Source organism: Macaca nemestrina, chromosome 3, assembly GCF_043159975.1.
Source record: "Macaca nemestrina isolate mMacNem1 chromosome 3, mMacNem.hap1, whole genome shotgun sequence".
Lineage (NCBI taxonomy): Eukaryota > Metazoa > Chordata > Mammalia > Primates > Cercopithecidae > Macaca > Macaca nemestrina.
In genome coordinates this window covers 150,203,532-150,229,905 of record NC_092127.1, presented here as the reverse complement: position 1 = coordinate 150,229,905, position 26,374 = coordinate 150,203,532, and the positions used below count along the sequence as shown (strand labels likewise).

General features: G+C 37.3%; 1 protein-coding gene across 3 annotated transcripts in view; it reads right to left on the bottom strand.

Annotated features, from left to right (window-relative positions):
* Positions 1-19,903, bottom strand: part of LOC105487678 (gamma-aminobutyric acid type A receptor subunit alpha4) — a 76,876-nt gene extending 56,973 nt beyond the window's left edge. For 2 of the 3 annotated variants that reach the window (XM_011751198.2, XM_071093636.1), the window contains exons 1-5: positions 19,011-19,244; positions 18,489-18,607; positions 4,669-4,736; positions 2,761-2,981; positions 2,443-2,525 (exon numbers count right to left, since the gene is read on the bottom strand). In XM_011751198.2, coding sequence (XP_011749500.2) covers positions 2,443-2,525; positions 2,761-2,981; positions 4,669-4,736; positions 18,489-18,607; positions 19,011-19,096 — 577 coding nt within the window. In that variant the 5' untranslated portion in view covers positions 19,097-19,244. Of the gene's footprint in view, positions 1-2,442; positions 2,526-2,760; positions 2,982-4,668; positions 4,737-18,488; positions 18,608-19,010; positions 19,245-19,818 lie in introns of those variants that run through there. The other variant, XM_071093637.1, reaches the window with a different exon arrangement.
* Between the last annotated feature and the right edge of the window lie 6,471 nt (positions 19,904-26,374).

Genomic DNA, 26,374 nt, shown 5'->3' with positions numbered 1-26,374 from the left:
TACATATGCACCAATACACTTGGATGTGTGTCCATGCTAGTAGGATAAACAGTTCAAAAGCAGATATATTAAACTACCAAAACCGTACTGTCAAGCTCTTACTTCTTTCACTTCTAATTCACTTCCAGTGCTTGACCAATACCATCCTAACACAGTTCTGCTATTTAGAAACGTACCGTATGCTGCCTGTAATAATACAATAACAAAACCAAACAAATTCTATTGTTAGGAGAGTTCCCCTGGGGTCACCTCTTCCAAACTCTGCCTCTGGGCAATATCCCTGTGTTTGGGGACTGTTGTACGGTGACAACTGGCTATGTTTTTTGTAAAGCTGTCCAGGGAATATAATTATACAACCAATTCCACTACCTTTAATTTCTTACAATCAGGACATTTCCCCCTCCATCTTAAACAAATCTCTCCCAGTGGCAATTTAAGCCCATTTCTATTATTTGGCACTCTGTTCAAATGGAGACCAGCTGCTTGCTTACCAGTCTACCCATAACAGACAGCTTGGCTCACACACAAGAAAGTTCAAAAGAACCAAAATGGATTGTGTGCCACCCTCCCTCCAAACCATCCTAAAATGGCTATAGCATAGTAGCTCCTCAATGGAATCATTTCATTCTATGAAAGAAGTTGACACTTACGAGCACCTTACAAAACAATGAGGCTTGTGTTGTCATTTTAGCATCATTCAGTTATATTATCTGTCAGCCTTTATCTCCAGAAATATATTCACGCTTCAGTAAACTGTTACAGCCTCTGTATACTATGTTCTTGTCTATGATATTGCAAATTAAGTATCCTTCCCTTGGCTACCCTTACATTGCTAGAATGACCTTTTCTTTCCTGGTTTTTCTAATTCCTCTGAACTGTAAGCATGGGGGTTTAAATAGTGTTATTTTCCCCTGTTTCCAGAGTAATTAACAATCCTTACCTGCTGAGTATGGTGTGCCTCTCTTTTTAATTCCCAATCCAAAAACATCCGCTTCCAATGTGCAATTTCTTTATTTTATACCAACTCTGATTGAACACTAACTATGTTCAAGTCCTTCTGAAGAGAGCTTTTTCTGAGAACTAGAGGTTGGGATGCAGGGAGTGAAAAGGACTTCCTCTACGTGAGAACTAATTTGGGTAAAATTTGAATGATTACAGCACAAATGGATTTTAATTCTGGCCCCAATGAGATCACACTGTCTATGTATTTTTCTGTCTTTATCTTCTCTCATTAAATTATTGGTAAGAGAACATATTACTTTCCCTGGCTTCAAGTTAGCCCACTGAATATTGTGATCACTAGGGGTTATAAAAAGAATAGTGACTGTCGATTCTCATTAAGTTAAGCAATGAGCGATGATAACAGCAGGCAACAGTTTCAAAATCAGTGCAACTAAGAATCTGAAGCAATAGTAAAAGCCAGCATCTATTTTTGGTAGATTCTGATTGAATTGAAAATGTGAGGCAGACCTTAGAAAAGGCAATCACATTTTGCTGCCATCTCAGAGAAGGGACCTTAAGGGAAGGAATCTCATATTATTTTCTATCCATTCATCTCATCCTGTTGCCTTCATTTTCTACAAAATTTCCCAAACATATCTATTTCACAGTTTCTCCTCTAGTACCATCCTAGTCTAAGCCACTGCCATATTTGCTTGTACTAAAACAACAGCCTCCATTTCTCTGCTGCTTCCACTCCAGTCTCTCTACCACCCATTCTAAAAAAAGTAGAAGTGGAACTGTAAAATGTCAAAGAAAGCTGCATTGTTTCATCAAACCTTTGAAAGGCTTCCCATAGCTTTTAGATAGAATGCAAACTCCTTAATGTGGTATATAAGGCATTATATTATCTCAGACCACACCCCTACCATGCTTTTGCTATGCTTCAGTCACTGTTATACCAGCAGTGCTTGCTTCTGTCATTTCAAGCTATATGATGTCAGGAAGCTCTGAACCTTTTAAGGATTTCCTCCAAGTTGGCTATGAAGGACTCTGTTTACAATAGAATGTCTGTCTGTCCATCTATCTCTCTCTCTCTCTCTCTCTCTCTCTCTCTCTCTCTCTCTCTCTCTCTCTCTCCAAAGTGATATATAATTAAATTATATAGATATATATTTATCTATATAATTTGTACTTTCTGTGTAACACTACCAACACGTAGAGTTCAGAGGTCCCTAAATTTCACCACTGATCACCAGTCAATTGTGACTAAGAGTACTTAGATTATCTGTTAAATAGGTTTTTGTTTGTTGTGGGGAAAGGAGGTTGTTTTTATTTCTTTATTATAAAATAATAGTTAATGAAATCTCCATAAATAAAACCAGGCAGTTTTTGTTATGAACCATGACTTAAATGTTGGATTATGAAAAATAAAATACATATGTAAATATCAACTTGCATGAGGTAATCATAAATTCTAACAAAATTTTTATTATAACTTACAACTCCCGAATTTCAAAGGGCATGCATGACCATCCATGGGAAAATCCACCAATCTCATGGGACACTCCGCACTTATGGTGAGTCTATGATGAAAAATGCAATTACATAAAATCAACCCTTTTAAAAAAATAATTATGATTTTAGATTCTAAAATAGGAAGGAAGGGAGGGAAGGAGGAAGGAAGAAAGGAGGGAAGAAAAGGAAGGAAGGGAAGGAGGGAGGAAGGAAGGAAGGAAGGAAAGAAGGAAGGAAGGAAAGAAAGAAGGAAGGAAAGAAAAGAATAAAAAAGAAAGGGAAGAAGTAAAAAAAAAAGATTACCTCATTGTGTATAAAATAGTACCATTTCTCATAATTCTAAAAAGCTTATTTGGAGCTGTCATATTATGTGAGACAGATTTCTTTCCATTCCTGAAGAAAGTATCAGGGGTCCATACTTTTGTTACCATCATATTGTTCAATCTCAAAATTTCAATGGGGCCATCATATTTTAGTCTTTTGTCAATCCATGTCTGTCTGAAGAACACATCCATTGTGTATTCCTAGGGCAATTATTTTGGAACATATTTAAGTCACAAATGACTACATATAAGTATGTGAAAATAATGCATTACATTCTGTCCTCCTTCATGCTCATAAAAAAGACCATTGCAAATAAAATTAATAGGAGCAGGAATGATCTTGAATCAATGGAGCAAAAAGATTCTCAGCAATTAGAGTAATTTTTATTCATCCTGATGCCTTCATCTTCTGCATTCATAAGATAAATAAATTACCACACATGCTCATTATCTAATAATACATTTGCTATAATTTAAGAAAACCACCAGTACCAGGTAGTACAGTTGTGTTTTACTTTAGACCAGATAGCAAAAATCAGTTAATGTGTAAAAAGTATCATGCATAATTAATCATGTAATTTTAGGCATTTTAAAGACAAAGTAATATGTGTAAAAGATATTTTATTTTCACAAAGTTTATTAAAATTAGTCAAATAACTCAAGGGTTTCGAATTACTAGGAGCTTTAGATCAAGGAATAAACTAAAGTAAGTTTTTTAATATAAGATAGCACAACTGTATGAATGAATTCTTCCTGACCAGTGCTTGGTATTCTAAGCTCTTAAACATGAATGAGAAGGAGGGAGAAGGGCTGGGATGGGCAGCAAGCAATTAGATCAGCATGAAATACTAAATACAACGAAAACTACAAAATAGTGTACACAACTAGTTCATACTGAAACTAATTATCATGTCTAATTTTCTCCCCCTCAATAGTTTCCTAAAGAAAAAACAGCCTGGCGTGGTGGCTTATGCCTGTAATCCCAGCACCTTGGAAGACTGAGGCGAAAGGATCACCTGAGCTCAGAATTTCGAGACCAGCCTGACCAACATGGAGACACCCTGTCTCTACTAAAAAACGCAGAATTAGCTAGGCGTGGTGGCGCACACCTGCAATCCCAGCTACTCAGGAGGTTGAGGCAGGAGAATCACTTGAACCTAGGAGGTGGAGGTTACAGTGAGCAGAAACTGCGCCATTGTACTCCAGCCTGGGCAACAAGAGTGAAACTCCATCTGGAAGGAAGGAAGGAAAGAAGGAAGGAAGGAAGGAAGGAAGGAAGGAAGGAAGGAAGGAAGGAAGGAAGGAAGGAAGGAAGGAAGGAAGGAAGGAAGGAAGGAAGGAAGGAAGGGGAAGGAAGGAAGGGGAAAGAAAGAAAGAAAGAAAGAAAGAAAGAAAGAAAGAAAGAAAGAAAGAAAGAAAGAAAGAAAGAAAGAAAGAAAGAAAGAGAAAGAAAGAAAGAAAGAAAGAAAGAAAGAAAGAAAGAAAGAAAGAAAGAAAGAAAGAAAGAAAGAAAGAAAGAAAGAAAGAAAAGAAAAGAAAGAAAGAAAGAAGGAAAGAAAGGGAAAGAAAGGGAAAGAAAGAAAGAAGAAGAAAAGACAAAACAAAAACAAAAAAAGCTACACCCCAGGTTGTGCTATAGGAACCAGTAATAGGAAAGTTCTTCTCTTTGTTTAGTATGACCCTAAATCAACAAGCACTCAAATGTTACAGCTGAAATGCAAATTGAATGAGATTCAATGTCTTACTCTTTATACATACTTAAGTTTAATTAGGGGTTCTTTGGGTTTCTGGCTTTGCGTGATTGACAACGAAATAAATATTAATTGCCCTCTTTTCTACATGTTTTCTTCAAGTCTCAAAAGGTAAATTAAACTTCGAAAATACCTACCATTTCAACATCAGAAACAGGTCCAAAGCTGGTGACATATATGTCAGTTTTCACTTCTGTAACAGGACCTAGCGGGTATGAAGTGAATAAGTGTGAAAAAATAATTACCAATTTTACAGGCTTGGATGGTTAGATAATTACAGAGTAAATACAGATATGATATATCATGTTTCTACAAGCATCTTAAATTTTCAGTGAGATAATGAATCTCTACAAAAAAATGTAGACCAAAGCACAACAAAACCAGAAAGCAGTGTTTACTTACAGGCAAAAAGAAACCCTAATTACTTACCAGGAACCTTTCTTAAATATACATCACCCCTGGACACTGTTACAACAGGCAATGCAGAGACACAAAAGTTTTTAACCTTTGTGATATTTTATAGTCCACCATCTGATTGGCTTCTATAAAGAAGTGAGCTGTTAAAAAGGGGAAGTGTGGCCACAGGAGCAAAGAAGAGAAAAACCATAACAGCTGTAAGGACTGTATCCTTGGAGAGTTGAGGATACCAGTAAATAATTTTAAAAATGATTCATGTCACCTTTATCAAAAGGCACACCATTCACTACTGATTGGAATCAAAGACAAACTTTTTTATAAGTAACAGCTACTTATGCTCTGCCACCTACTAACTGTACAACCTTGTGCAAGTTATTTAACTCCTCAATAGTAGCAACCACAACCATCAGGCAAGATTTTGATAGCGATCAAATGAAATTGCTGAAATAAGATGCTCAGCAAAGCGACTATCTCATGAAAGTATTCATTCCATGTGAGGTTCCCTTTGCTTCTGACAATGGCCCCTATTGAGACTCTTTCCTGTATCTAAATAAGACTAGTTCATGAAGCACATAGGTGTTTTGGCAGAAGAGAAATGTGGGAGCATAATGACAATATGGCTAACATAGATTTTAGACTCGGGAACACAATCTGGGTTTAGCACAATCTGAGTTTAGCATGAAACTTAAAATCAGAAAGTTTGGAGTTCACATTTGGTTCTAACATCTTCTAGTAATATCATCTTCAAGTCATATATCCCCATAGGTAAAGATATTAATGAGTACTAATTGCAATAATACTTGTAAGTCATTTTCCCAGTCTCTAGAATAGAATGTGCTCAATAATGACAATAGTCATTATTATGTATAAAATAGCATTTTAATACAAACAAAAATATAAAAATTGTGGCCACTTGAACATAACTTCCTTAAACAACGGTTTATAATACTGTATAGCCAGAGGATAGATATTCCATAGGAAGAATGATATCTGCTATAAAGATGAAATAATTTCTCACTTGGATTCTTGCTTGGGAAATGGGATTCATGCCAAAAAAAAAAAAAAAGGCAAAGAGAAATTGGTATTACTTAATGCCCTAGTTCTAAAGTTATCCTCATAAAAATGAATCTGAATATTTCTTCTTCTAAAGAATGAAGATTGATCCACACAAAGAAAGGTAGCTCGAGGGAGAATGAGAAAATTCCTTATTAAATAAATATCCTAAGAAAAATAAAGCCTTAGGCAGTATAGTAAGAGGAAAAAGTCTGGATCAGGCTTATCTATCATGAGATTTAATTTTTTCAAGACTACATTTATGGAAAGCAGAAAAGTTAATTAGACTTTCATTTGAATGAAAATTGGAGAAAACAACAGCAAAACATGATAGTAATAAGCTAATTAATGTCAAATTGTTGCAGGAATAGTTAGGTAGTCCAGGAAGCAGGTAATATGTGCTGAACCCTAGAAGATAGCAATTTCACTCAAATAGGTTCAACAGTGAAACAAATCACTATGTTAGTTTCTTAAGGACAATTGTCAGAGTATTAAAAAGCAGAAACACTATGTCATTGCAAGTCAGGGCAAGTGGTGATAAGTTACTCGAATAATTAAGGTTGGTTATGTCCTGGCAACTAGACTATTTGACAAGATTCTTGAGAAATCAAAAGTTACTTTGATGATCGGTTTAGGGAAGTGGTTCTGATATATCTGTAAAAATACAGATTGTTGAACTCCACACCTCGATATGCTGATTTAGTACTAGGCATAAGGTGTGGCCTCACAATTTGCATTTCTAACAAGTTCCTAGCTGAGGCTGTTCACTTCACTCTATTTTACAGTGTTCATCTGTTTTCTAGGATAGTATTTACAACACCGTGTGCTATAAAATATTAATATCATAGGTATTTCAGGGGAGCGAGGAGTCTAGGAGAGAAAAGAATTAGGCCAATGATATTTTTCCTTATACATTTATTTTAAAGTGTGTGGGTGTATGCTAATTCTTGTAGTTCTATAGTTACAATGATTCCATGATAAGAATGAACATTTTCCAATTCTTGCATAACACGCTACTTTCTCAATGATTCTTGAATAATGTTTTGTGTTCAAAATTATAACCTTAGTATTTGTGACATTCATGATTCAGTATTTGCCTTATATGTTCCTATGGATCTTTGAGACCGAGTGAGATCCTAAAAACATTTGATTGGTAAAGGGATTTCCTTCAGACATTCATTCAATAAACGTTTATTGAATGAGTGCCAGTTGTGTGTTGGGTTCCGTGCTAGGCTCTGATGCTACATTGGTAAACAAGACTCAGGAATTCCCTGCCTCAAAGAGCTAACATGCCATTGGGGCAGTCAGAGTATGAATACAGTACTAAAATGATAAACTAAATGACAGAATGCTATCATTTCTAAGAGGAAAAATACAGGATGTTAAGAGAGTGGGAGACTGGGAAGGCCATTCCTGATTTGCAGTCACAGCTGCTTCTTCAAAGCAGTGACTTTTAAACTCAAACTTGGAGAATGAGCATGAGCCATTGCAAGAGCTCGGGAAGCTGGATTCCAGGCAGAGAGAACTGCAAGAGGACAAGATCAAAGACAGGAAAAGGGCTGAGTGTATTCAGGGACTAGAAAGGGGGCCAGTGGGGCTGAAGCAAAGCAAGGGAGGGACAGAATGATGAGAAATAAAAGTCACAAAGATAGAATGAAAACCAGGGTACAGTGGATAGAACACCTACCCCCGAACTCGTATTCTAAAAAGCGGCATGTTTTAAGCAACACACTTATAATATATGCTATGGTGACTGTAGTTAAAACTACATGGAAAATAAGTTGTAAATATATCAGTAAAAGATGGGGAGCTACATAGAGTATTGTTATGAACTAAATTGTATTCCCTCCAAATTCCTATGATGAAGTCTTAATTCTTGGTACCTCAGAATGTGACCATATTTGGAAATACACTTTTTAAAGAGACACTAACGTTAAAATGAGGTTACTAGGGTAGGTCCTAATCCAATATGACTGTGACCATATCAGAAGTGTAGATTAGGACACACATACACACACACACACACACACACACAGCAGAGACAATGTGAACATGGACAGAAGATGGCCATATATAAGCCAAGGAGAGAGGACTTAGAAGAAATCAATTTTGCCTGCACTTTGTTATCTCCAGAACTGTGAAAAATTAATTTCCTATTGTTTAAGCCACCCAGTCTTTGGTACTTTGTTATGGCAGCCTTAGAGAACAGAAAGGTTAATAGTTTTTCCTATGTTTTTTCTTGGAGCTTTCTTCTTCTGATAATTCAGTCTGTCTCTGTCTTTACTTGCAGGTTGTGGTAAGAAGTTTGATTTGTATCCCGTAATCACTGGGAGCCCACTGAGGGTTTGAAGTAAGGGAGTTTATATGATTAGATTATATATTTTACAAAATTATTCTGACAATGGTATTGACAATACATTACAGGGAAGCAAAAGTAGAAGAAGGGCTCTTCTAAGAGGCTGCTACATTGGTCAAGTTGAGAGTTGGTGATAACAGCTTGGACTAGGGATGTGGCAGTGGGGTTGAAGACTGGACAGATTGAGGGGCAGGTGTGCTCACAGGGTGTGGGTATTTTCCAAAGAACAATAAGCAAAGTTACAATAATTACTATTTATTAAAGATCAATTATTTGTCAGGTAGGTTATTAGGTTCTTCCCATATACTATTTCATGTAATCTTCACGACACCCTCCAAAGGCGCTATCCTCATGAGAATGTTATGGATCTGGAAACTGAGTTCACAGAGACTAAATAATGTATGACAGAGCCAGAATTCTAATCCCCTTATATTGATCTCCAAAGCATGTGCTTGCTTTACTATACTATATAACATCACCAATAATAAATCATTAACTACTTAAGCAAATGTGGAATTTCATATCTAGAATATAACATGCTATACCTACATTTCCTGCTTTGTTCGTTAGTTTCTAAAGTATTTTCTCACAGTGCTTTTCACGTCTTTACTATTATTCCTATTACTGCATACTGCCTGGGTCTTTCTATCTGTAACAGCAAAGGCAAAATCTTAATCGTTTTTGAAGTCCCAAACTAGCACAACGCCTTGCACATATTAGGCGTTGAATAACTGTGTTTCATCATGCTCCTAATATCATCCCAGCAGTGATTTAAAAACCCATCAAAAGAAAAAATTAACAGAATTACTTTCCACAGCAATTAAACTAAAAATATTTCCCATTTTTAGAAACTGTGTCTTATTTGTATTTGTATCCTCTGGCAGGACCAATCACAGGTTTTAAATGTAATAGGCTGCTGATAAATCAGTTGTCAATGAATAATGGTCACTATGTAATTAAGAATAACTCTTAGAGACACCTCCTCTAATACGACAGTTTAGGATGTTCAAATCAACCTTACTGAGAGTATAATTACATGGAAACCAGATAATTTTGAGCTTGGAAGGATTTCTTCCCATAATTTGGTATGCATTTGTACAACATTAAAGACATCTTTTAGTTTACAATTCTACTTTGTTGGTAGTAGGGATACATTTTTTAATACCGAAAATATGGTTGACAGTCTGTAAGGCAAACAAGATGATTCAACAGTTTTTGGGAAAGAAAGAGCCAAGACCAGCAAGATCAAATTCAGGGAAATATTACCATCTAATTAATGAGTCTAACTTGCTGGGAAAGAGGGAAGGCAATTAACAATGAATCAGATAATTTCCCAATTTACTTAATTTTAGCAGTACAGATATGGTTAAAGGGTGGAATCATTTTTGAAATTTCATCTCCAATAATGATGTCTTATTTGTTGCTACATCATGAGAAAGCCTAGGGTGTTTTGCTGATCTTGAAACTAGTCCATCCTTATTTTCCATATTGCCTTCCCAGACATGCACTTGAGGAAACATTTCTAATTATCCAGCCACCTACATCACACATCCACCATCACCTTACAAAATACTAGTGATATATCTCCAAAAATGAAGACACTTGAAGCGATACAACAAGGAATCCTAAATGAAATACATAAAGAAATCTCTTCGCTTGTCATTTACAAAATATACATATACGAGCCTTCCTGAATACTAAACAAAGACGAGAGATATCCATTGATATCACTGAGAAAGCAGAAAACACTATAAAGTTCTAGAAGTTTCTTTCACTTTAGAAGACATTAAAGATTAGTGCCTCCCATGTCATATAATCCATCAATCCTGGTCTACTTTGTAAATAATTACAACCATCAAATAAATAAAAAAAGTATGAACAACAAAAAAAATAAAATATGGGCAAACAATAAAAACAAGTAATTCACAGAAAGAAAAGTATCATAGCCAATAAAGATTGGAAAAGATATTCAACCACATTAGAACATAGTGAGAATCAGAAAAATTCAAATCATTTCACAATAAAATGCCATTTTAAGAAATACCATTTCAAGATATATATATCTTGTGTTAAAGAGGGTATCTGGATCCTGAATGTCATGTTCATTGTAAACTGTAAATGGGAGTTGATTTTGTAAACTCATCATGAAAAATAGTTTGGCATTATCTTGTCAACTCCCACTTACACTAAGATCCAGAAAATCCATTCCTTGATATATATGCAAAAGAAACTCTTGCACATTTACAGCAGGAAATTTGGGCCAGGATATTCACAGCACCACAATCTTGGAAACAAGCAAAAAGCCTACTGCCAACAGAGCAGATGAATAAGCTGGTTTCTATGCAATGGGAATATCACACAGCAGTCAAAATGAATGATCTATTGCAATATGCAACAATAAGAATGATTTTTAGCAATATATAATTAAGTTAAAAGCATCAAAAGATTATATATAGCAAGTTCAAAACAATTAAATATTTAAAATAAACTTTTAAAATAAAGAAGTCAACCTAAAATGACATACAAAGGAAAACTAAGAATTTTAAAAGGACTTAAAATCATGGTTACTTTGGACGAGGAAGATAGGATGGAGGAGACCACAGAGCAGAATAAAACTTGTCCAAGTACTACACTTTGTGCTGGTTGGTGGTTTAACTGGTATGTTTATTATATTTTAATAAATGATTGAATAGATGAAAGGATGTATAAAAAGAAGGTTATGTATCGGCCAATAATGAAAGTGTGTCACATACCAAGAACTATTAATCTAGGTTTCAATTCTGTGTACCTGTGGCTTATAGAACAAATATGTAAGAAAGGCGTAGACTATAAGGCAGTGATGTTTAATGATATATACAAATGCAATCAGATGTATTTTCTCATCTAAAAGAAGTCTAACAACTCAGTGAAGTATTACCCAAATATCACCAATTTTCTAATATCCTGTAATCTAGATTTTAGAGTGTATATTTCAGGAAATACCGAATGCAATGCATACATCCTAACCCTAAAGAAAATGTAAATATAAAATAGCACCGGTATGTTGTATATCTTTTTTTTTTTTTAACCAAGAGCATAAGAAAGTAAAGTTGTGCTCTGAATTCAAACTTCTCTTGTTTTCTCAAAGACATATTTCTTTTAGCTATGCCTTCCCTCCAATCTAATGCTAAATATTCTCTACTAGATTATTCCCAATAGAAGAAAAAAAAAAGAAAGAAAGGAAGAAAAACATGTTATGGTATAACCTTGAAAAACAAAAGGCAAACTTTTCTCTTTCTCTTCTCTATTATATTTGAACTTCTGGAAAAAAACCAAACTATCAACAGTACCTCTGATTTTTCTTATTCATGCCATCATCTATCTCAATAATTTGTTTTTCATGCCTAGGGTCCACTTCCTTTTGTCAGTACCATGAGTTTTTCCTTATGTACAGCATTGTTCCTGCCAACTTTAAAAGTATTTTTTCTTTCTCCCATTTTTCTACCTCCTTCCTTCTACCATCCCAATTTCTCTACTTCCCTGTACAAATGCCCAGAAAAATCTTATTCCATTCTCTCTTGAATGCACTCAATCAGACTTTCACACCTATCACAACACCAAAACGGCTCCACCAAAACAGTCAAAATCAGTGAAGATGTACACATTGCTAAATCCAGTGGTCAATTTTAAGTTCTCATCTTTCTTTATCTGTCAGGAACATTTGACTAAATTAATCCGTCCTCCTTTCTTTATTTTTTCTTTATTTTTTCCCCCTTACATTTTACTTTAATTTTATACACACTCCCTTGGTTTTCCTGGTACTTCACAAGCCACTCCTTTTAAGTCTTCTTGGGACAAAGGTTCCTCCTCTCCTCTCTGGAGCCACCTCCTAACATTGGAGACATCAAAACTCAATATTTGTACATCTTCGCTATCAAACTTAATCCCCTGTAATCGTTTTAGACTTCTGGCTTTAAATATCATGTATATTGACATACTCATGATCCCTGAATTTCAGGTTCATCTCCACCTGATATGTAATAAACATCTCAAAGGTACCATACCTGCACACAAATTGCTCATCTATGCCCCTGGTCTACTTCTGGCACAGTCTTGACAACTCCATTTTTCTAGGTGTCCAAATCAAAAACTTTGGAATCGGCTTTGACACCTCCCTTTCTCTCACATCCCACGTTCTAGCTGTCGTCAGTTGACTTTAATTTCAAAATATCCAGAAGCCAACCATTTCTTGTAAATTTACAAACTTCTCTGCAACCAGCTTGGTCAAAGTATCCCTCGTTTCTCCTCTGGTTTATTATGGAAAACCTTGCTGCATCTGCCCTTGCCTCTGACTGCCTGTTCTCAACATAAGGAGAGCCTTTTAAAATTAGTTCAGGCCTTGTCCCTGCTAAAATCTTTCCAGTCACTTTTGATCTGACTCAGAGTAAAAGCACAGTCCTAATCAGCCTGCAAAGCTGTACACAACCTTGTCCTCTTATCACACTGATCCCCTCTTATGCCTCAGCCCTGCTAAACTTCAGTATAGGGACCCTGACTTCCCTGCTTAACATGTTTGCACTTAGAATTCCTTCTCATTCATCAGAAACCCCCAAATGTGGTTTATGCTTTTATTTAAGTACGACCAGTGTTCAAATAGCACCTTCTTAGTAGAAACTCCACTAATTATTCTACTGAAAATTGCAACCCCCTCCCCTGCTTTACATTACTCTATAGCTGTTAACCAACATCTGGCACACACACTGTATTTTACTTATTTCTGTTGCTTATTTTCTGTATCTTCCACAGTGTGAACTTAAGAGGGCAGGAAATCGTGCAGTTCTCCCCAGCTTCAAATAACATCAACCTTGCCCAATTTCTCAAAATAGAAATGGAAAAGTCATTTTTTACTTCTCTCTTTTTTTTTTTAACATCCAGATCAAGTCAATCGCCAATTCTTTGTTGAATTAAACCTCCAAAAAACTCACTTTAATCAACTTACATATATCCATCTTTACTACCTCTACCACCTTTTTCCAAGCAACTGGCAACTTAAGAGAACTAAAGCTAAAGTAACAAAAGCTTCATTGGTCTCCCTGCTTCCAAGTTCCCCCACTTCCTTTTCTAAGTCTTCCTTTATGCAGACAAGATGGAGCATTTTTCACTCTAAGTCAAGCCATGTCATTCCCTCCATTTAGAAAACTCCAATTGCTTCCAGGTTCACTAAGATAATAATTTATGCTCTTTTACAGGGTCCCCAGAGACCCTACGAGACTTGGCCTCTGTTTACCATCTCAGCCAAACCTCATGAGATTCTTCTTCTTGCATTCTGGCTACAGGCATGTTGGACTCTTCTTACAGTCTACATCACACTAACCTATTATCTACCTTCAGACTTTGCACTTAATTGTTTTGTTCCCTCGGAGAATTACTTTTCTTTTACTCTATTCATGCCTGACACCTTTAGGTTTTAGCTTAAAAGACTTCCAGGAACACCAAATCTGAAATAGATCCCTCACCCATTTTTTCCCCTTTTAGCATGCTATTAGATTATCCCATAGCATTTTCATTTAATTATTTTATTATTTCTTTGTTATTTTCATCTCTCTATAATGCTTAGCTGTAAAGTCTGTGAGGGCTCATATCAGATCAGAATGATATCTTCACAACCTTACATTGTTCCTGACATATAGTGGTCTCTCAATACAGATTGGTTTCACAAATGAATGAATGAAAGAATGAGACAAATTGGAAGAGAATGAAGCTTTATGTTGCCGAGAAGTGCTCTTTTTGCCTATGTATTTTTAAAAGCATTTCTCTATTGACATTTAATTAATAAGACTAGCACAAGACACATTAACTTTTAAATGGAGATACATAGATTATTTGAAAACATTGCAAATACAATTTGATTTTTGTGGGGAAAGCATTCCAACTTAACCCAAATGCATACAATTTTCTGTGTTTTCTTTGCTATTTGAAAAGTTATTAAAGCTTTAGAATAAAAGTTCTTATCTCACTTCTTCAGAGCAAATGTAATTTAGTTTATTTTAAGGTCCTACTTAGTAGCAAGAAGGCATGTTCAGGAAATTTGACTCTTGATAAACAGGGCAATGCAAGAATGCCTCAGAAGTGGATATAGGACCAGCTGCCCAACTAAGGTTTTAAAGATGAGGGTGTGTGTTGTGACTTTACCAAGAAGTAGCTATAGAATTGGTGGGCAATTCATTACAAATTTTCTCAGCCTGTTTTCTAACAGAGGGATGATGCCTGTCTTACTTATCCCTTTGTGTTGTTGTAATAATCTTAGTAAATAATGTGAAGTCCACTAATGTGAAGTCCTACTATGTTAGTGAATAACCTTACAAAAATGACTCAAATGCTTCATTCCCATTTCAGAGAGGTTGCGGAAGATGATTCAAAGGCAATGATCTGTATTTGAAACATTTGTTATTCTGGATCATGTGCCTCAAAATACTGAGCTGTGTGAAAGGCTGTGCAACCCTTTGATAAACAGAAAATGAGTAATGGCAGGTTTCCTAAACCATTTCCTGGTAGTCAGTAAATACCTTAGCTATGCATTTTTAAGAAAGCATATAACAGTGTTGAAAGTGAACAAGAGCTAGGGGATTATTTTCTGACTTCTTTGTGGAAGGTTTCACTTGTGTGCTATATCCACACAGGTGAAAGCTACTTCAGGATGATAGCAACTGATTTGTCAGAGTTTGAGAGAACTACATCCTCTCGGAAGTACGAAATCAGCTTCTCTAACCATGACTCCTTCCCTCTCTTCTCGCCTTTTCCCCTTTTCTTCTCCAATGGGAGAATGTAGGAGACAAGGGAGAGGAGATCCTGGAGGGATGTAAAAAAAGGAAACCATTTCAGTTCCTTTTATTTCCCTATCACAAGCTGTGCTGCTGAGTTAAAAATATGTAATTTAGTTTCCAAATCTATTTCAACCCCTGCCTGGCCTACTGAGCAATCACAAACCATCCAATTTCAATTCAAATCTTTGCTTTTAGCTTTGTTTGAAATGGAACACAGCAAAGTTGTATAAACAGATATAAAGTAAATGCCCCACAAAGAGCAGAAGCAGGATTATAGGAACCAGGAAGTAAATCCATATTTATAGCCTACTAGTCAAAATCTGGATTGTTTTCATTTTATTTTTAAAATACCAAATTTTCCACAGAGTATCCAATGTCATAGAAGGGATCTGACTTGTGGTATCTAAGAGTCTGTGCTAATGATGAAGTTTCTCATTGTTTTCCGTGGTACACATTTACAACTTCATGTAAACAGAAAACACATTTTCTGCAGGTGAGAATCACTATTCCTCTGTCACATTTGGAATACTACACATTTACAGAGAATGACCCACTTCTAAAAAGTGAATCACATTTACCACAAACATTTATCAGCAAAGCCAAGAAACAAACAAACAAACAAACAAACAAAACCCATGTTATGCTATTTAGTAAATGTTTAAATGGTTTACCAATTAGTAATGCTGGAAGTAATGTTAATTCAACCCCTTCTCATAAAACTACAAAAATGTTTTCAGGTGGGTAATGCAGAACTTTTGGCAGTGACAAATTACATGACTAATAATGTCCTTGAGACATTTAGTAGAATTACGATTAACCAAAACCCAGTAATGGCTCACATATATTGTTTTCACTTATGTTATTGTCAATATAATGGTATGGGAGAGAGCAGATGGTAAGAAGGATCCATCTACGATGGATCCCTTCTTCCTTTTGAATTATAGCTTGCATTATAGCCAGCTGGGCAGGTATTATTTTAATTTTCAACATTTATAATCAAACAGTATAGTTTCAGTTCTAACTTTTCACTTTGATTTATGTTCTGGTATATCAATTTTCTGAGCGAATATGTAAACTACATAGGACTGGATACTTTTCTTATTTTTTTTCTTCACTTGAAATGTCAAGTTTAAAACGTTTATGAGCAGATAAATCCTCTTTTATTGATATAATATGGCCTTAAATGGTATCACATCATCTGAACCATGCTCCACAACACTATTTTTGATCTAAAATGGTAATTTCCCAGTCACTTATGGAAGATCATGCATTGACAAATGATTCACCCCTTTTCAGATTTGCATGAAGGCGAATGCAGTGCAGGCAGCCTATCCCTGGAGAGGCAATGTGAAAAGAAGCAGGAGAAACTTTCATTCTTCTCATCTATTCTTATCACTGTCAACATACAAATGCTGGCCCAGCGTGGCTCATGCCTGTAATCCCAGCACTTTGGGAGACTGAGGAGGCTGGATCACTTGAGGTCAGGAGTTCAAGACCAGCCTGGCCAACATGGTGAAGCCCCATCCCTACCAAAAAGTATATTTAAAAAAATTAGCCGGGTGTGGTGGCTTGCACCTGTAATCCCAGCTACTCGGGGGGCTGAGTCAGGAGAATCGCTTGAACCTGGGAGCCAGAGGTTGCAGTGAGCCAAGATCAAGCCATTGTACTCCAGCCTGGGTAACAGAGTGAGACTCTATCTCAAAGAAAGAAAAGAAATATACAAATGCTGAATCAATACCCTCAATGGGTTCCCATAACCTTCTCATAAAATCCAAGAAATAATGGTTTGGAATTCAGAAGACCTGATCTCATCCTATCATTGATGTACTACGTGCCCTTGTATACATCACTTTCCCTTTTTAGACCTTAGTGTCCCCATCTGTTAAATGAGACTAGACACCAAAGAAACACCCAACTCTACTCTATCCAACTTTATTTTCTCTCCACCAACTCTTTCTAGCCTCAGGCCATACTCCTACTCCACATCATAGGCTGTCCTGCTCCCCATTCTTACCTTCTCCATTCTCCCAACATCTCATGTCCTACACACCCTCAATAGGAGGTATAAAGTTGCTCCATGCTTCTAATATTAGATGATACTCATCACACAGTATCTGATACCATCCCCATGTGCACGGCTTTGTTTTTTAAATATACAGCCTGCTCTGGGTTTGCATCCTTCTCCTCCCACTTGTAACTTGGACTAGTTACTTAACTTTCTAAGCCTCAATTTCCTTATCTGTAAAGTGGGGAGAGTAATGGCTTTCAAAGGGTTGTTGTGAGGGTTAAACAGAGTAGTAATGCCTACAAAATGCCTGGCATATGTGAACATTTAATTAAATAAATACAATATTACTAGTTGTTATTATTGTTACCACTTGAATGTAAGCTCCTTTAAGACAGAATCTCTCTCCTGTTCAACTCAGTTGCTGAAGGGTAATTAATGCAGTGTACTGTAAAGAACAGGGACTTTGAGATCAAAGGACCTGGGCCAAACCTATGAATGGTACCCTAGCAAGTCATTTGTCCTCGTTGAACTGGACTGAGAAGCTGTTTGAGGTTAAGAATTGTATCTTAATATTTCTGTGGACCTAGTACCTAGCACAAAGCTTGCCACATAGGTTTTCATTATATATGCAAAGGAAATATGAATATGAAAAAGAGCAACAGTGCTGTTAATGGATGCACCTCTATTAAGTCCTTTATACCTATTTTGTTGAAGAAAGCAAGCTGAAACATCTCTAACTTTAAAGTCTTAGGAGGAAAGCAAATGACACATCACCGAAAAAGAAAGGGAGAAAAAAGCATCCTGCTGTACAAGAGAAAAGGAAACGAATGGGTTCTCTAGCAGAGCAGGCAGCTTCATGCCCCAGATTTATGTCCTAGGTAGAACACTGGCCAAGGTTTTGGCATAGGCATGGACACGTGGGAGGACGAGGGACTTCAGTTCAGCTGCCTCAAGTGCAACCTGCTCTGAGCTAAGTGGCCAGGTTCAGGGAAACTATTCTCAGCGAAGAGCGGCCAGGCAGCTGAGCCCAGAGTTCCCATTTTTGACTCTTCCTCTCCAACCTCCCCCAACCAGCAGTCAGGTCCCGGGAGGTAATTAGTGTGGGGGAGAGGCAAAGCTTCTGAGGGGGCAGGGAGATGGGAAAGTACGGGTGGAGGCGGTCTTCTTGTCATAGGTCTCACCAAGAGAGGAGAGATAGAAAGAGAGAGAGATTTATTTTTGCACGTGAGCCATACCTAATGATATTCCCACAGACAGACAGACAGGAAGACCAAGAGAGGGACAGACAGGACACACTTGCGCGTTTGAAATCGTTCATACCCCCAAATCCAGGACGCAGCCTGTTGTCATAACCATCGAGCAAACTGTCCAGGATGCGGGTGAAATTTTCTGTGCACAATTTCTCCTCCTTTTGGTTCTGTCCTGGGGATTCGTTTAAACTGCAAGCGAAAAAAAAAAAAAAAATGGGGGCGGAGGAGATTATTTTAAGAATCCATCAGAGAACAGGTGCAAACAGGTTTGTTTTCTAGGGAAAGAGTCGCTTGCCCCAAGCTAAAGGAGACGAGCCTGGGGGTTGGGATGCAGAAGACAGAAATGGTCAGGAAAAGCGCGCCCCGCCACAAGACCCCCAGTGCCCACATGCCTCTTGCATCCTGCGCCCTTCGTGCTCTCCGCATCTATGCGGTCACAGAAAAGCCTGGCTTCGGCCCCTCCTCTTACAGCTGAAATGTACACCCAGGGAGACCTAGTACACCCAGGGAGGAGCGAGTGGCCAAAGGGGTCCGGGAGCTGGTCATTTCTCCACTTTCCCTTGCCCACCTCCCCGCACCCCGGAGAACTCACCAAACCGCCAGGCACAGGAAGCGCAGGAGGGCGAAACTGACCCCGGCGGACAGAGCGATCGCGGGTACCTTCTTGGCAGAAACCATCTTTGCAACATGCCATACTTCAAGCCTGTTCACGTTTCCAGGCTCTTCAGATGCCCTGAGCAGGGTGCGAGGAGAGGGCAGAGAGGCTCCCGCGGCGTGCGCACACTCGCGCTCACACTCGCCCGCGCTCAGCCAGCCCGAGCCGCGGTGGGCGTGTGTGTGCACGGGGCCAGGGGAGGCGGAACCTGCCTTCCTCGCCCCCTCCTTTCTCGCTCAGCGCTCAATGTGTATGTAGAGCTATGTATACCGCTCCACACCCTTTCGTGCCCGCGCGCTGAAGGTTCTGGGGTTAGCATCCGCGCGCTTGCGCTGCTAGACTCGCCAAGTTTGTTCCGACCGTAACTCCGCGGATGAGGACCCGGGTCTCTCGCCCCTCCTCCGGCTCCTCAGCCCCCGACCCCAGGTGGGCTTCCCGCCCACAGCAGTGCTCGGCCTCCTCCCTCCTGGGCCCCCCCCTTCCGCTGGGATTTGGATCTAACCAATGAAGCTCCTCTCTCGTCAGGTTGTGCGAGGACCTGTTTGTACCCAGAGTCAAGGTTGGAGGTGGAGAAAGGGCGGGTGATGGGGACTGCTGGGCGTGGGGTGGTAGCAGTGGTGAGGAGAGGGGATCAAGTCCGGGCTCAAAAGACCTTTGAGACCCTCCCCTTCAGGTGTTATGCGGGGCGGTAGGGAGGGCAATGAAAGCGAAAAGATTCTTCCTGCTAACAGGGGTTACAACTCACCTGGCGGACTCTCGCCAAACTGTTGAGAAGTGGACTCGAGCCGCACTCTAGTCCCAGTATTTGCTAAGCTATTGCTTTAAAGACACCCCATTTCTTTACCCGCCTCCACCAGACACGCGCACACCCTCCTCTTTGCTGCTCCATCCTTTTCTGGAGAGGAGGGGAGAAGTGGAGACAAGCCACCTCTGGTCAAAATCACTTTCACTTCTTGCGACACTCTTCTTTTTCAGAATGGAGTTGACTTACTTCCAGAGGTTGACCGCTTTAGGTAGGGGGCAAGGATGGCTGGAGAGAGAAAGGCGGGGAACAAGAGAAAATGTGTGTGTGTGTGTGTGTGTGTGTGTGTGTGTGTGTGTGTGAGACAGAGAGAGAGAGAGAGAGAGAGAGAGAGAGAGAGAGAAGGTTGGGTATGGAGAGAAAGGATACATAAACTAAAATGGAGGGGGACAAATCTTAGTTCCCTTGTGACATGAAAGGGAACACTAAGCTCTATATCTTTAGTGTTTTACTGAGCAAAGATAAGCATTCCCAGTAGATATTTGGAAAACATTAATTATTGGCTTCAAGGGGGAAAAGCGTCTTTCAAATTAGTAATGATGCATGTGGAAATTTTCATATGATAGATCAATGAGCTAAGTAATTCCCATCTCCTGGAACCAAACACCAATTAGGTTCTAGTCGGAACTCTGATGATTTGTTCAAATTGGGATGACTAGTGGACGGGTATGAAGAGGGATCGCATTGTATTAGACAGGAGTTTTGGTTTTTTGTGTGTTTTAAACGTCTGGATTCAAGTTTTCTTTCTAAGGGAAAGGCAAAATTGCCCATCGTGCGCAGTACCTACCTTCTCTGCATTCTGTGCTGCTGTCTCCATGGAATTTGTTAACTTCATCCTAATTCCATCTCTGTCACTCTTTTCTCATGGACTGTGGTTTCTCTGAGGGGCTGGGCTAAGTAATTTTCACTCATCTGTGTTTATTTTACCTGTTGTTACAGTGCATGGCACATAGAATGTCAATAAATATTTATTGAATGAACAATTAAACAAAGCAATGAATTGCTTGTTCCCAGATCCATCTCATAAATTTGGATGACATTCAAGCTCCCTCTTTTGGGAAAAATAATTGAAGTACTAGTGTATCCTCCATATCCTTTCATATGCCATGAAAGCATTGGTCACCACAGATTCTCCACATATTATATTATTTCTCTAATCTTAAAACTTTCCTACCTTTTTAAAAAGAGAGTTTAGCTCTGTTGCCCAGGTTGGAGAGCAGTGGTACCATCATAGCTGACTACAGCCTCTAGCTCTTGGGTTCAAGCAATCCTTCTACCTCAGCCTTCTAAGTAGTTGGAACTACAGGTATATGTCACCATGCCCGGTTAATATATTTTTATATTTTTGTAGACATGTGGGGGCTCTGTGATGTCACCAGACTGTGCTCAAACTCCTGGCCTCAAGCGATCTTCCTGCCTCTGTCTCCCAAAGTGCTGTGATGACAGATGTAAGCCACTACCTTACATTTGCAAGCCTACTATTCCTATACTTTCTGAAACCTAAATTGGTATTTTTCTACCACTCTCCCTTGTAATTTTCATTTTTAAAATACATATATCAAAAAATTAACAACCCAAAATAATGGCTTTGGGGAAAAATGTTACATATCGTATCTTTAAAATTCAAATTTAAAATCTGTGAAACTATTATATTCAAATTAAAAGAACATTCTTTCAGAGTAGCTACTTCCAGTTGTATTTTTATTAACTGGGTTATAGTATTCAAGTTCAGCTGAAGATAATAATAAAGACATTTATATCTCATTTCATTTTATTTCACAGTCTTTCATTCATGCTACTTTTATATTACTTCAAGAAGATATATGTTGAATTTCACTGCCTGAAATCTTTAAAAAAAATTGCTTGTTAACATGAGGGTTTTTGTTGTTGTTGTTGTTGTTAGAAATCAAACATTCTGAAATGTTATAATTTACCTTAACTTGCAAATATAAATATGCTATTGTTTCCCATGTAAACTCCTATTTGTGATAGCCCAGGATTGTGAGTGAATTATTATTATCTGTGTAGCTGTGCAGAAATATGAAGGTGTTAAATCATACCTATACTTTTTTTTTCTTTAAGTTGATATAAGCCTCTGATTACTAGGTTTAGTAGAATTTGAATTGGGCCCAAGTACACTACCCCCAAATATCATTATATTAAGCCAGTCACATTTTATAGATTTAACAAATGAGTTTACTTCGAATATAATAAGATGCAAATAATACAGATAGCCCAACTGCTAACGTCTTAGGATGGACCCTTTAAAGTCCACAGTGCCTATGAAATGCCCTGAAAATGAACACAAAATCTTGTGTTTATGTAAATATGTGCATTTTCCTGTGAGACTGTTTATCTCTCATCAAGTTCTTATAGGCCATGGACCAACATTTTAATATAAAAGATAACTCAGATAATAGAACATTCAACCAAACAAGTGAATGAATATTTGTAGTTAATGTGTGATAAAAATCTCTATCACATTTTATAAGCTTCCCCATTGCCAGTTTCTATAGACTGTCATGTAGATCTTAAGTCTCTTGTGGGTACTTGGTCCCATTTATTGTCAATTTATCATATGTCCAATGAGCTTGGTACACAAAATATTTGAGTGGTAATAAAGTAAATAGTCCGAAAGGGTTCAGCCTGTTCCTGTTTTTTTTTTTTTTTTTTTCATTAATTCTTTCTGGTAAATATTGAGCCAACCGTAACCATTTGAGAGGGTACTGATGTGAATTACTGCTTTAAATTCTGAAGACTTGTAGATATAGGCCCAGTTTGAAATGTTTTTGTTCCAAGAATTTAGAAGCTGTTGACAATTTTATGTTAATGTATTTCTCTGTCCCTTGTATTTTGCATAGGTGAGAAGAATTGATTTGATACTCTCTTAGTTAATGCCTTTTCTTATGTGTATTAAAACAGTGTTTCCACTGAAATATTACCTGTATATCAGCCTATTATCATTGTCTAGTTATAGATTTTTTTATCTTCATTCATTTCTTATTGTATGTATTCGAGGTATACAAAGAGATGTTTTGATATACATATATAGCAAAATGACTTTTACAGTCAAATTAACATATCTACCACCTTACATAGTTACCTTTTTGTGTGTGAGGTTCGAGTACCTAAAATCTACTCACTTAGCAAATTACTCTTCAGTGCACAATGAAACATTATTAACTGTGGCCTCATGCTGTACATTGGATCTTATTATACATAACATATTATATTGTATATTATAATTAAGATTAAATATTATATAATATATAATAATGATAACTTTCTTATACAGAACTATAACTTTGTATGCTTCAAGCTGTATCTCCTAAATTCCCCCCACCACCCCTCTTTTGGAAACTACCATTCTACTCTCAGTTTCTACGTATTTGACTATTTATAGATTCCACAAATAAGTGAGATCATTTCATATTTATTTTTCTGTGCTTTCAGTGTCTGGTCTATTTCACTTACTATATGTCCACCAGGTTCATCTATGTTGTTGCAAATGGCAGTATCCCTTCTTTTTTAAAGCTGAACATATATGTGTGTGTCTATATATATGTACACACACACAAACATACACACATATATATATGCACACATACCCATATACATATAACAGTTTCTTCATTCATTCACTGATGGACACACATAGGTTGTATCCATATCTTGACTATTATGAATAATGCTGCAATAAACATTAGAGCTCAGATATCTCTACAAGATGCTGATTTTATTTCCTTTGGGTGTATGTTCAGAAGAGGGATTGCTAGGTCATATAATAGAGCTATGTTTAGTTTTTTGAGGGACCTCCATAGCGTTTCCACAATGGCTGTAGCAGTTCACATTCCCACCAACAGTGTCAAGGGTTTCCTAATCTGGTAGAATTTAACATATTGTATTTGAGTAAACATTTCATAATACCAGTTAATACTGCTGTCAAAATAAGAATTTTTTTGCCATATAGTTAATGCAGATTTAGTTATTTCAGTGCAATTGTTTGAAAAAAATAAAATTTTGACAATATTTTTATCTGAATAAACTCTACACATGAAATTTGGAAAGTCACCTATTACATTATGTATTTTAGGTTATTAATTATTTTTTATAATTTTCTGAGATCAAGTTGGACATTAAGACAATATATCAACACTTAATAGTCTCCAAGATCTCACATTAATTTGAAATACATTCAGAAATATTAGTTATTCAATATTAGCTTTTGTTTTCTTTGAAAGTCTGAAGTTTTAAAATAAGTGGAAAGAATACAGTTTAAGGGAATACAATCCAAGTAATACATTTGATAACTACTTTTGGGCTCAATTGAAAATGCCTAATAATGTATGAAGCATTATTTTACTCATCAGACCTTGAATTCTGAAATAAGCTCTCAGGATAAGTTTAGAAGTACTACTCCAAAGAGCCATAATTGTGTGTGTGAGATTGTGTGTGTGATTGTGTGTAATTAGTACAGAGTACTAATTATTACAAGAAACATTCCTTTAATTATGTTAGGTATATGTATGGTATGTGTGTATTTTTAAAGTTTCTGAAAAAGATTACATTATTGTTAAGAAATAGATTTATTTTCAGCGCCTAATAGTAATGGTCTACAAGGATAATTTATGCATTACCAGTAGTGCCCCAAATTAACCCATATCATTCATTTAGAGGGGATACACAAAGATGTAAATACTGGAGGTTTGATTCATTTGATGGCCATTTAAACATTGTTAAATTTGTTGCCAAGTGCCTATTTTATAATGAATACAATGTTATGTCTTGTTTCAAGACTGATAAGGGACTAATAGAACCACTTTGGAAAGCAGTTTGCCAATACGTTTAAGTTTTAACATATTCATACCATATGACCAAACCATCTAATTTAAACTTTATATCTCCAAGAAACTCTCAAACATGTTCATGAGAAGACATCTAAAATATGTTATGTTGTTTGTAATAGTGGAAACTTAGAAACAAATTAAATGTCATTTAACAGAGAAGTGGATACATTATATTGTGGTGTAAAGAGAGAACTAGACCACAATTAAAATAAGGAAATAAGATATATGTTTCAATATAAATATATCAGGAGTAAATGTATACCAAATAAGCAAGAGGCAAAATAAAGAAACCATTCTCCAAAGAGTTGAAGACACCAATGACTGACAGAAATTGTTTAGTTTACAAGATAACGGATAAAAAAGAAACAGTGCTAAAACTCCCTCTGCTTGTAACAAAACTAGCTAAAATGGGTTAACGCCAATATGGCTGCTAAACTAGATTTTGCAGAGAACAGACATGCTGACATCACAGGCTGAATTTTCATTGCATGTTTCATACTAACTCCTCCCAAATTTGCACATGGGACCCATGAGGAGGCATGAAGAGATACCTGTGCATGCCCAAGGACTTTCCAGACCTCCTCTTTCCTTCCACCAATCTCCTACTAATTCCAGAATGCACCCCCTAAACTTTTTGTAATAAAATTACTACTTTAAAGCCAGCACAGGGAGACAGATTTGAGCTGGACTCATGTCACCTTGTTAGTCAAATTGCAATAAAAACCTTTTCTTTTCTCAAAAACTCAGTGACATAGTATTGGCTTCTAGTGCATCAGGGAGCAAAGCTCTTTCTCTCAATAATGATAATATCTTCAGCCAAATACTCATATAAAATTTAAAACATAAAAAAACATTGTTCATGTTGTGGGTATATATGTAGCCAAATGAACAAATTTTCATGAAAAAATAAATAACAAATTCAAGATAATGGCTATCTGTGGCAGAAAGAGGAATGAAATCAGGAAGAGCAACATTGACTATTTCAACCGTTTATGTAGAGCTTTATCTCATTAAAAATATCTGAAGCAAATATGGCAAAATGTTAAGATTTGCTAAATCTGGTGGTCAGGACTTAGGTGTTCACTATGTTACTTTTTTTGTATTCATCTTCTCTTGTGGAGCAAAGCACTATAAGACTTTCTAGCTTAAAACAATTTATGATGCTCTCTCACAGTGCACATAGTTTGACTAGGCTCATGTGGTGGTTTTCTCTGGAGGTCCTTCATCCCATTGCACTTAGATAGTGGCTGTGGCTGGCATACTTTGAAGGTTTGACTGAGCTGGGCATTGAAGGTAGCTTATTGCTTCACATGACTGGTGCCTCAGATAGAGAGGGGGAATTGGCTGGAGATCTCTCTCTCTCTCTCCCCCCCACACCCCCGTCCCCGCTTTCTCTCTGTCTTACTTGGCCAGCTTGGATTTCCACATAACGTGATAGTCTTGGGGTAGTAAGACTTTTTATATGCCGGCTGGTTTTCCCAAAGTAAACATTTCAAGTTAGGCTGAAGCTGAAGACTTCTTATGACCAAACCTTGAAAGTCACAGAGCATTATTCTATTGGTCTGTGCAGGTAACATTGTCAAACCAGATTCATGCAGAGGGGATACACAAAGATGTAAATACTGAGACATGTGATTCATTTGATGGCCATC